Source organism: Lissotriton helveticus, chromosome 7 (genome assembly GCF_964261635.1).
Source record: "Lissotriton helveticus chromosome 7, aLisHel1.1, whole genome shotgun sequence".
NCBI lineage: Eukaryota > Metazoa > Chordata > Amphibia > Caudata > Salamandridae > Lissotriton > Lissotriton helveticus.
In genome coordinates, this window is record NC_136068.1 from 277,989,799 (window position 1) to 278,002,547 (window position 12,749).

A 12,749-nucleotide genomic window follows, 5' to 3' on the forward strand; every position below is an offset into this window, starting at 1 on the left:
TGGAAATCTGAGGTGCCCATCACTGAGTCTGACAAATGAATCATAGGAACTTGAACTCATTCACCCTCTTGTAAGAAAACAGAGCTTTTGGAGGTGTCCCGCCACTTTTTGCCTGCATTTGGACTACTACATGCTGGTTTTTCACTTGGACAGTGCACTGAAGCCTGCCACCGGCTCCAGTACCAGTGACTAGTGTAATTGCCGTCCCCAATTGACAGAGACCATATCGCTTGTAAGTCCCTGGTAAGTGGTACTTGGTATGCAGGGCATGGGTGGTAAAGGGCCCGCAGCACTGATTTTGCCACACTGAGTGACCCAGGCAAATAGATGACAGCAGGCCTGTAACTGCAGACTGCAGGAACAGTGTTCACTGCTTCATTTCAACTTTGTCCCCCACATGTGTGACAGGGTCTCAGCACTATCTTAAGTATGTCAGTCTCCTCTAGAGAATGTCTCTATGCCCTGGGGACAGGGTGCAGTATATTATGAGTATAGACACAGCCTTCCGCCTTTCCTGAGGAATGATTGGACTCTGACAAGGCATGACATTAGTAATACAGGAGGTGTACACCTCCAGGAAGGCTTGCCACACTTCAAGGGTGAGCAGGCAGATCTGTACACCTAGAGAATATTGCTGCTATCTTTTGAGGGCAGAAATAGTGGGTTTTGGGTCGGAAAGGTGACCTAAATCACTTGATGTGGTCATCTGAGGGGGATTAACTGCAGGGACTAGCTGCCCATCAGCTACTAGCTTCCACACCACAAACTCCCCTAAATCTAAAACTTAAGGGACCCCAACATCAGAATCTTAGATCTGAACCATCTACTACAAGGAAGAACCAAGACAAGATCTCTGTCACTTGACAACAGGACTTTGCCACCTGTATAAAAGAGGGATATTGTGTTCCTGAGACACCAGATTTGAAACTGTGTGAACAACCCATGTCCTTTGCTAAAACTTGGCATTCCCGAAGTGAGGGACCTCTGTGGATGCTAGACATACCCTCAGACTCCCATGGATTGGTGGAACCAGTCCCATGTAAAGTGCAGGTAAAACGATGCTCTGCATTTAAAGAAACACTGCTCATCGGGCCCTCGGAGGGACAGCCCAAAAGTAAATGGTGAAGTGCTTTTTGGGCATTGTAGTCTGGCTTTCACCAATGTTACAAGCCGCTACCACACTCCCCTCGACTGTATGACATCGAAGTTCCTTTGCAATACTTTTACAGCTATCAAGAATTGTTGGTTACCAGTTGGGTAACAGACTCCTTAACTCAACGCTACATCAAAAGAGCACTTCACAACACCTGCGACCAGCCGCGGGCCGTGGAGGGAGTTACGGTGGGGCAGGGAGGCGGGGAGGGGGAGGGGCAGGGTGGAGAGGGCTAAAAAACGGCACCTGGATAATTACAGGTAAGTAAACAATTTGATTAATAAAACGAATTTCGTAGTGCGCACTGCATCGCATTTTGCGATGCAGTGCGCGCTACGAAATTCGTTTTATTATTTAAATTGTTTACTTACCTGTAATTATCCAGGTGCCAGTTTTTAGCCCTCTCCACCCTGCCCCTCCCCCTCCCCGCCTCCCTGCCCCACCGTAACTCCCTCCACGGCCCGCGGCTGCCTGCGACTGATGTCAGCAACAACCCCACTCTTGCGTATTTCCATCCCATTTTTGGTAGAGTCGTCCCTATGGTAAAAGCAGTTTGCACGCAACTCCTGTTTAAAGACCACTGACAGCCAGCCCACCCCTGCAACTGGACTCCATGGGCTTGGTTAAATTGAATGGACTGTTGGGCCCTGGTCCTGGGACCCCAAAAATCTCTACCCTGCGACGGTACAACGTAACTCAACCTCTAAGTGACTGACTGTCACTAGCAGATTTTCCCACTGACTGCAATGTTAAATGTCTGCACTTTTAAATGCACTTATTTTTTTAATGCTTTGAAAATCTATAACTCCAGTTATATATATACTATTTAGTTCACTTTGGTGTATACATTTACTTAAAATTAAACTCTGTTTTTAATTTGATTTGGCTTTTTTCTCGAGTCTTGTCAATTACTTATGAACCCTTATTGTAACGTAAAATACTTAACAGATGTTTCTCCAGTAATGTCGAACTGCTCTTTGTCACACTACCAGGACTGAGCTAAGGATTATTGTTGTGAATCGTCTTTGAGGCATTGTGATAATATTGCATGGTAAGGGTACGCACCCATATTCCACTTTCCTACACCTCTCCAGCAAATTACTGCCCTAGCTAATAATTCCTCTTGCATTGTTCCGCTTATTGTAAATCCTCAACTTGACTTTTTGGGCATTCATTTCCTGCCCATGCCACCCACAAAAACAAAGGGAATCTATCAACGAGTGTTTGCAAACTGGAACATGTTTTCGAAATAAGAAGGGTGTCATCTGCAAAAAACAATGCTGGAAACCTCTGGCTAGCCAAGAATGAGGAGTAACTTATACACCTCCTCAAAAACCCTATACAGTTGTTAATGCATGAAAGAAAATGGGTCAGACCAGAACACAGTCCTGGCAAACTTCTTTTCTAATAGCAATTTTTTCAGTCAGTTTGCTATTAGGACCCCACTGAACTCGTACATTATTTCGCTCATGGAGGGGTATGATTATGTTAAGAAGATTTTTTTGGCTTTGCCAGACCAGAAAGTACCTTCCACAGTTTTTTCTGACGGGACAAGGTCGAAGGCAGCTCGAAGGTGGCAAGAAGATCGATATATTTAGCTGAAACTAGGGAACATTTCTTCTTCAATGTTGCATCCCATATATGGAGAGCAGCTGTTCAAAACCACAATTACAGCTGACTTACTAAAGATCTCATATAAAAACTTATCAGGAAAAATGACTTTCAGTTTTAGGACACAGCACATGCGGCTGGGTTCTCATCAGAAGGCCTCTGCTACCCCAGAGGTCAAGTACTGGACCTCCAGGTCAAATATAATGAGGGTTACAGGCAAAAGAAGATTTCATTAAATGTAAGCTTTATTATGGAATTCTTTCTAGTTGAATGTTCACGTGGTGATACAAGAATGAATAATTATATTGGAGACAAGTTCAAATGATGTGTGCTTTCCCTGTGACGCTTCTTGTTGGTCTTTGTCACATAAACTAGCTACTTGACATTTACTTGTTTCTAAGTCATGGCTTTGAAAATGAGTCAGTTCAGTGGCACTACACAGCAGTGACCTCCCATAATGGCCAGACCTTCTCAACAGGCACAAAACGATTGAGTATCAAATGACTGCCCTGCCAGCAATAACACAAATGAGGGTCTTCCACAATGAAGTTATCTAGTGATAGAAATGGTGTCCTTGATTAGGAAAGGGGACAATTGCTCACTTTTGAGAATTGCTATAGCTGTGTTTACTACAATAACATGTAAACAAATGGGTTCCAAAATAATGTGGAAACTAAAAGAGGCACAGATAACTCACATGACCTTGGGTCTGTTTTGTGGTGTTACGATTGAAATATAAGCTCAGGTTTCCAATTATGTTATTTTTAATTGGGATCTATTTCCAATGTTCATTTCTTTGACAGTTACTGCTAGGAAGTAAAGAATATATTGAGGAAGGGTAAACAGAAGGCCGACTTAATAGTAATTAATCAACAAATGTTAGCCTGTTCTTAGCTGTATTATGCAAGAGGTACAAAATCGTCATTTTTGTCTGTCCATGTTGTTTTTCTTGCGTCTATTTTGAGTACTTGGGTCTCGAAATATCATTGAGGTGCATGGTTGTGGTTAACATTGGTGTGCACCTGTGCTTTTCCACGGGTGTCAACCATGGCTGTCATTCCATTACTGGAAAAGGGGTTTCCCGTGGGCATGCGTTATGTTTTAGTGCTAGTGACTATACTGTATAGAGAAAGGCAGAAAAAAACGAACGCTGTCTTTGGAAAAGTCCCCTTACCATTGAGGAAGGCCACTGAGAATCCAATAAGGTAGGGTTGGGGCCATCAGTTAGTCAAAACACTTTTATTCGATTATTTAAAATCATAAAAAGACACAGGTCCAATCATTTCACGTCAAATAAACAACAACTATTTAACATTAAAAAATTTCAAATTAATCAAAGTACGTCTAAAACAAGGGAGCATTTTGATAGATAATTCATATAATAATTCTTATAATCACCCTCTAAAACATTTAATGTCAGACAGGGTTATTCGGGGCACATAAACTCTTCTTATTGATCCGCACTCCAGCTACTAAAAAGCTTGCAACATGAAATGTACTACGGGGACTACTTAGCAGTTGCAAGTAAAGAAGGGCAGGCCTAACCTGTGTAAATCCCGCCTCCCTCAAAATAGGCAACAAGTATTTTTCCCTAATCTCTGAGTAGTGCTCGCAAAACATGATAAAATGTAAAGTGTCTTGTGCAGAAAAATTGTCACACTTGCAGGGGTTAGAGTTTTCTGGGGTGCCCCATGTTGGAAAGAAGCTCAATGTAAAATGAATTAAATTAAAACGAAATCTAGTTAAAAAGATACCGATGGAAGGGTCTCGTTACTAAGTTAAAGTAGGGTTCGAGTCCGGGGGAGGTTACTAAGGCACTTACATCAAAGGGGGAGCCCAGTTGATGTGCTGCAGTGCCCATTTGGTCAAATATCAAAATTATAGTACAAGCGTCATTGTTTGTGTCTGCCCAGGCCCCATCTCCTTTTCAGAACAAGGCTCCCAAAAGGGGTTATTCCAGCACTGAACTGCACCATTTTTGGGTCCTAGGAACTTTGCTGGTCCCATCTATGCGCGGTACACCATATGTCAAGAAGCGCTATTTGAGTGTCACCTCCTAGGTGACAAGACTTTAGTGCATTCCACCACACATTTGTTAGACATACAGCCATATTTCAAAAATTTAATAGACATAGGGCCAGATGTATGCCGCTTTTGCGGGCACAAACAGAAATCGTCCCGATTGCGACCTCAAAATTGGTGTGGCCCATGTACAAACCCTTTTACCGACTCGCAAAATAAGGTTTGCGACTCACTATTAGGAAGGGGCATGCCAAGGGCGTCCCGTCCTAATAGCAACTTGCACTTCAATGTATGATTGTTTTGCAACCACAATTCCGGTAGCAAAATACTCACAGTTTACCACCAACTTCAAGTAGGTGGTATGCCACTCGCAAACGGGAAGGGGTCCCCAGGGGACCCCTTCCCCGTTGTGAATGGATGCATAAGTAATTTTTAAGAGCAGACAGTGGTCCCACGGACCACTGGCTACTCTTAAAACATGAAACAGGAACGTTTCATTTTTCTTTTTAAAATGCATCCCGTTTCCTTTGAGGAAAACGAGCTCCATTTAAAAAAAAAAAAAAGCTTTATTTAAAAAGCAGTCAAAGACATGGTGGTCTGCTGACCCCAGCAGGCCACCTTCTCTGGGAGTACTAGACATTCATAATGGGGTCGCAAATTGCACCTGCCTCGTGAATATTAATGAGGCAGGCAATTTGCAACCCCATTAGGAATCGCAAACAGTGTCTGAGACACTGTTGTACATTCCTATTTGCGAGTTGCAATTTGCGACTCACAAATTAGTAGGGTCGTACATGTCGCGCATGGTAATATACGCATTGCTTCATTTGCATGGGCCACACTCTATGCAAATGAAGGAAGACGCACCTTCCGTTGCAAAGATGCTGTCTTACCACCAATTCTAAGGTTATTACAATGGGAGCTGCACAAATACCTGCAATATACATCTCTAAAAGCTAACTGATCCTGGAACAAAAATGGCCACCAATGGCACATGCACCAGTGGTTCCAGAGCACTCAATTACAATGTAACTATTTTTTTTCATGTCGAACTAGATTACATGTCAATTATTGGTTTTATAAGTCAAAGAGTGCTGAACTTATCTCACCCCTAACACACACATCTCACACACGCAAATGGTGCCTGGCTCCAAATGCTGGCATACACTGCTTGTGTATATGTGAGTCCCTTCAGAGGTCAATGTACAGTGATAGATGCGAGGTCTGGGCCAATTCTTTCCCACTGCATGCTGTCTGGCCCATTGTGTGGCCAAGGCAGAAGGTGCCAGCGCATATAGTTCTAGCAAGACCCTTACTACCCTATCTGAATCAGCACAAGATCATCTCCTGTTTGAATGAGTGGGTGTTCTCCCAAGGTCGGTGGACTCTTTAGAGTGGAAATGCTCCACTCTACCCGGTTGTCCACAAAAGGACAGTATGGTTGTATCAGAATCTGTATGGTTGATTAACATTTAGAGGAAGCATATTGTTGATGTATTCTTTAAGTACTTTTCAAACTGGAATGGGAAGTTGTGACATAAATTTCATATTCAAAATTAATTACACGTATTCTATACTCATGATTAGAAATCATAGACAAACCATGAAATTCTCTTTGCCAAGAGACAGTCTTGGTAGATTGCAGGCTTTTCTACGTGCGATTGACAGAAATCAAGATTCTGGGACAATATTTTTTTTGTGGTACTGACAGTGTCATAGGTTCAGTCGAGCAAATATTTTGAAATTGACATAAGTGCAACACTCTTTAAACTCTTTAATAATTAACTTACATTTTCCTTTGGTTCACTCACTTGTGGCTCTTCTTTGATTGACTAAAAGGGGAATAAATTAAACCACAGATGAATTATAGGTTGTTTTGTGAATGATCACGAAAATGTGCAGTAGCTTCAACTCTAGGGAATTATATTTGTGTTTTTCTGGACGCATATACATTCTTTTTCAAGCCAGGAAAAAGGAGGATGATTGAAATTTGAAGGAAAAATTAGACGCTACTGCATGCACCTGATTTTTAAAAGTGAAGTTGCTAAGAGCGTCCTTGTGTAGAAAGCAGACTCTAGGAAGGCTGGTGTGCATTGTAAAAGAAGATCACCAAAGCGTAAAGTCAAAGTCAAAGAATGTTGAAGAAAGTGGATTGATTCCAGATTTTTCATAAGCCGCACAGATCAAGAACAGAGATGGCAGAAAAAGAAAAAGATGCATGCTCCTTGAAATTAATATCTGTTTTTTTAATAAGATGGAAATTAGATGATATTTTTGAGAAATAAGATGCTAAACGTTTAAAACTAAGAACCACATGCAAGAGCAGAACACACTTAAAGAATGACGTGTGGATTGGGAAAATTACCTAATGGCAGGTTTGGTTTCATTCCAACTACCATTTTGAGTGTATGTGTTTCTAAATTACCATAGTTAAGCTTCCATATTCGGAAGGGGTGTGTTCAAGGTTCACATCTAATTTTAAAGGAGACCGCTGACTTCATTGCGGTCTTTGAAAGAACAGGATATATCAAACAGCTAGTCTGCAGACACCCTGTGAAAAACTGTATCAAAAGTTGAAAGGCAAGAAAGTGAATTTACGGCCACAGTGCCTAAAGTTTACCTTTTTGAGTAAGAATCACATTAAAGTTTAATACAATTCTTAAGACATATTTACAGTGACTTGGAGGGAAGATTTGTAGCAGTGATCTTATTTAATAGATCCTTATCTGTGTATAAATGCTGCACATCTTACTAAGATGATGTTAGGAGATCAAAAATCTTGCAGAGGCTTCTTGTCTTTTTGCTATCTGCATTTTCTTTGAGATTAATCATGTGTCTTACACTCATCATAATTCGTTTTTTAATTCTTGCCCCAAACCTTTTCTCAGGCAAGATTTTTTACATTTTTTATTCTTCAGTTAGACTTGATCAGACAAGAGGCTTGTACTGGCAGAAATGTTCCTTTATCACAGAAAAGTGGAAATCTTGAAACTATCACCTCTGGGTTCTCTACAGGAACCGGTTTACAGAAATTTGTCAAGATATTGCACATTTCTGTAGTGCGAAGTAATGTGAAGAGGAAAGTTGACAAAGACTGGTGTTTCGATACGTATGTTCACCAACAGCAGACAGACGCCACTGTCAGACTGCCATACTCAGAAATGCATTACTGACAACAGTTAAGAAAAAAAAGATGATCATAGGTAGTTTGAGCAAGAGAAAACTTGTGACCAAACCACCTCTTATAACAGCAGGAAAATCAAAGTTTGAAAACATAAACATTGTTTTTGCAAATTTATTTCTTTGGACATGTTCATGGCATTGTAAAATGTACTTGTTGTGGAACTGCATCTTTGTATTGAAAGGATACAAGTTGTTGTTTTATTGTTCTTTGTATTCAGAAGCCTAATTACATCAATTTATGGATTATTCAGATTACTCCATGAAAACCGATACAAATACTACAAAAATCATCAATTTCATCTAATAAAAATAAATAGCAATTTAAAAAGATTGTAATGTTCCTTCGTGTAAGTCATTTGTTCTTAGTATTGTGACTTGTGTGGACCCCAACTTAATTATTACTTTAATCCAGGGAGCCCCACTGAATCATTATTGGAATTCAGGTACCCCTAAACTGAGACATTATTAGGATTTGAGGATCCTAACCTAAGCAATTGTGACAATAATACGGAAAGAAACATTCATCAAATACACAAATGATGAAATATATTATTTAATTCACAGGCAAATATTTTAAAAATCTAAATTTTAATGTAAAGTTTGGTCTCTTCTAAATGTTTTTGCGACCACCCATCATCCATACTATATTGTGCTAGATACACTTGCACCAGATACCAGTCGAATTTTTAGCCTCCAATTTCAAATTCCTTTACAACTACATAAGGTTTTTTAATTTTACATGCTCATACTCACTAATTTATTTGTTCACATTTTATTAATCAGTTAACATTATTTAATTTTCTCAGCAGTTGTTGATCCCTGTGAGGAGGAGTTGCAGACACCCAACGGTTCCTGAACCACAGGTTAAGAATTGCTAGTGTAAGCTAATATTATTATATTACTATACTCACTGAAAGCAGTGAACTCAAAAAAGATGTTTGCAACTTAAAGTGAAATGATGCCACCTCATCATCAAATGACAATATAACATTAGCCCAATGTTGTGTAAGCAACCAGAGACTTTAAATCTGGTCTAGATCAGGGAGGGTGCTTGGGGTGGGGGAGGGTTCGATGGGGCACCTGCAATAGAAAGCAGACCAGTTTGCTTCAAAACCCCAACCACCCAACATTTGGCATTCCAACCCAACAAACACTAATGACAAACTGTCCACTCTAGGCTTCATCGTAACCAGGTACAAGTAGCTTTTGTCCAGGAAGGGTTACATTAAAGCAATATGGGGATAATCTGCTCCACTACACCCTTTCACTTAAACAAACGGCAAATGCAGCCACCACATAAGAAGATAGTGCCAGAAGTGGGGTCCTCAGAACCCTAAAGGAAGAGGATACAATGCAGAAGGATTGTGTGGCTCTCATGCAATACCAAATGGTATAGTCAGTGACACCAAAGGTCTAAATAACATGAACAAAACAACAGGCTCTGACTTATGGTTTCTGTTGAACACATTACAAACTGTGGTCAGACATGATGATCATCTTTGGGATGACCTCATCATTCTTCAACAGACTTAAAGCGCAGATGGTATTAATGTAAACTTGTAAATGAAACCTACACTTTAGGATTAACGCTGTGACAATATTCATAACAAGTGTCTGTCTTTTACATTTATTGTTAAAATGTTCATAATTATTTTTAGGTTTGCCTGTTCCAGTCTTTGCTGTAGTCAATCTTGGTTTTCCTATATTCTTTCCATGCTTGGTACAACCAGACTTTCTATCATAGGTCCATTAATACTATTTACCTTCTGAGGGGAAACATCCATTACAACACAGTCATTACATCGCACTGCTTTTACAACGCAACTGTTACAACGCAACTGCCTTTACATGGCATGCCATTACATTGCATGCCATTAAAAAACATTTCACCACAATGCATGCCATGAGTCTTTTTCTAATCTTTCTTTTGCCTCCTTATCTCATCTCATTCTTTCGTCCTGGCTTTTAACAGGTTTTTCGCCCCCTCATTCTCACATGCCCTATGGTTTTTCTTAGTCTGCTAATCACCATTTTTGATCCACCCCTTTACATTCCCTTGGAACGCCTCTCCCACCGTGCACCCTCATAACTCGTCCCCCCCTGGGGGCTTACTCGAGTCTCTGGCTTTCCCCCTGTTCCACCCTGGTTCACTCCCACTCCTCTCTATGCCCCATTCCTTTTTCCTCCCTCACTATTCTTCCCTCCCCGTTGACCTTTCTAGAGGATTAACATGCCTTCCCACAATCACCCTCTTGCGACACCAGATTCACCCATAACTAGACATGGCCCCAATTATTGGACCATCCTTTACCCCCTAACCTCTCTAAAAATGCTAAGAAGAATTTTAAGCACAAATTATTAATACTTCACCATGAAACCTTGTTCGTGGATAACTAACTCAGTCTCCCCTCCACGATAAAAAACAACTACATCTTCTACTCCAAACGCCCCTCCAAAGGAAAAGTATCTTGCTCAACCACCACCCCATCTCCAAAACATGGAAAATCCCATATGGTCTGAAACTGTCTACCTCCCCTTCCCCTGCTTTTCAAGGCAAAATTGACATCTCTATTTTCAAATCTGATAACATCCTCATTCAAGCCTCTGAAAAACACCTCACCATCTTTGAACACCATTACAGCACCTTATCTTACCTTCTATCGAAATCTCCCTCCAACCATCCAGCCTCCCAATCACAGGTGGTCCTCCCTCCCTCTCTTCCTCCTACTTCTATCCCTCCTCTCACTGACACTTCAACTGCCTTAGATGTCTCTGAAGGCCAGACGCACAATTTTGCTCCCCTGTCAATTACCATCCCTCCTTCCGAGTCCCCTACAGCCCCCCGCCACTCAAACTTTCCCTCCTCCTCTTGATTCGTTATCTCCTTACTCTAATTCCCCCCTTTCATCTTCTCCTTCCTCCCGACTCCCTAAATTTGATCTCCCTTTGACCCAACTACTGAGTCCAATTCCTCCCTCTCCTAACTACCCTCCCCCTTAACCAGGACGTCTGCCCTACTCACTTCCCACACGCACCCTTACCTCCCATTGACACTCAACAGGCTCCAATGAATCTCCTTTCTCTCCTCCCTCCCCTCCCTTCGTCCATCTATTGGAACACCCCTCTCCACCCCCCACCTGGGTTCCCACTCCACCCTTACCCCAGACCTCCCATCCAGACTATCTCCGAACACTCTCCTCTCCCCCCAACCTCCCTGCCTCTCTTATAACACAGACACTTTTTAACATAGAACTCCATCTCGCTAACCTGTCGTTTGAACTCACATCACTCAGGACAGACGTCAATTCCCTCTCCAAACTTATCCGCCCCAACCATTCTATTTCCCTGGGCTCTGTCCAAACCAACACCTCATTCCACCATCAACAGAAATCTACTCCCCTCTGTAACGATACAGATAGTACATCCCATACCACAAGCCATCTACTCTCTCCTGATCTCTGTGTCCTCGGTCACTCTTTCCCCCATAACTCTCTGATTACAGACCCTCCTGTCCCCCACGCATCAAAGCCTGTAATCCTTGAAACTAACAGAATGCCAACATCCCCAGCTTCTCCCAGGCTGCCTCTGCAACTTACCACTATACATTCTATCCCCCCTCCCAAAACCAATCCTAAACCCCTTTCCTGCATGCTAGTTAACTGCTGCGCGGCTGCTTGTCATGCGATTGAAATATCGGAAACTATCCTTAGTGAAACAATCGGCATCGCCTTTCTAACTGAAACTTGGCGTAATGATCACTCTTCTTCCATGCTTGACCTGCTCTCTCCCCCTGGCTACTCCATCCTCAGAAAAGATAGACCTGGCAGAATTGGAGGTGGTCTGGCCATAATCTATAAAAACGAACTCCAACTCTCACTTGTGCAGAGCTCCGATCATTCTACTTTTTAATACCTCGGAGCGGAACTTCAAGTGCATGGTTCCTCGCCAATTTGCCTTCACAATATCTACCACCCCCAGTGACTCACTTACCTATGTAGAAGAATTGGCCGACCTTCTTTCTCAATCCTCACTTTCCAATTCTAAAAACCTCTTCCTCTGGGACTTTAACCTCCATTGGAACAAAAAGGATGATCCTATGGTTAACTTCCTTACGGATCTACTTGATATTAATGACCTGAAACAACTCTGCCATTCGCCTACTCACACAAAAGGAGCCACTCTAGTGGCTATCATTACAAGCACTAGTCGTACTCATCGACTGGTCTGACCATCACCTCATCCTTTTCACGATCTCTAACACGATGCTACCCCCTCCCCCCAAAATCATCAAACAGAAGAAATTGACTAGAAATTTCCATCTTATTCCCCTGGGCGAACTTGAGACTAAAGTCAAAGTGCAACTTCGACTTCCTCCTCCTTCCCAAAATGCTATTGACCTCACTGAGCACTTTAATAAATCCATTGTGGTTGTCCTTGACCAAATTGCTCCAGCCAAACATAAACTTCAGAAAACACCTCCTCCAAATCCTAGTTTAATATGGATCTCAACAATGAGAGGCGCACCCTTAGGTCGACTGAATGCATTTGGAGACAAAACCCATCCCCCCCAAATCTTGCACTCCTCAGATCCACCAGGTTCAACTACAAAAAGCATATCCTTAATACTAAGGCTGCCTCCTTCCGCTCACAACTGGACCGGGCCAAAAAAAGACCCAGGGAACTATTCAGCATTATTAAAAATCAAACCCCCCCCAAGGTGACGAGATGTGAAGAAATTGCTACCTAATTCTCAGAAAAAATCTCCAAAACAGATCACTCC

General features: G+C 41.9%; 1 protein-coding gene across 6 annotated transcripts in view; it reads right to left on the minus strand.

The window, feature by feature from the left end:
• The window catches only part of BCAS1 (brain enriched myelin associated protein 1), a 531,445-nt gene that overhangs the window by 78,767 nt on the left and 439,929 nt on the right, over positions 1-12,749 (minus strand). For 4 of the 6 annotated variants that reach the window (XM_078652059.1, XM_078652058.1, XM_078652056.1 and 1 more), the window contains one exon: positions 6,577-6,618. The exons of the other annotated variants lie outside the window; for them this stretch is intronic. In XM_078652059.1, coding sequence (XP_078508185.1) covers positions 6,577-6,618 — 42 coding nt within the window. The remainder of the gene's footprint in view (positions 1-6,576; positions 6,619-12,749) is intronic. 6 annotated transcript variants of the gene reach the window in all.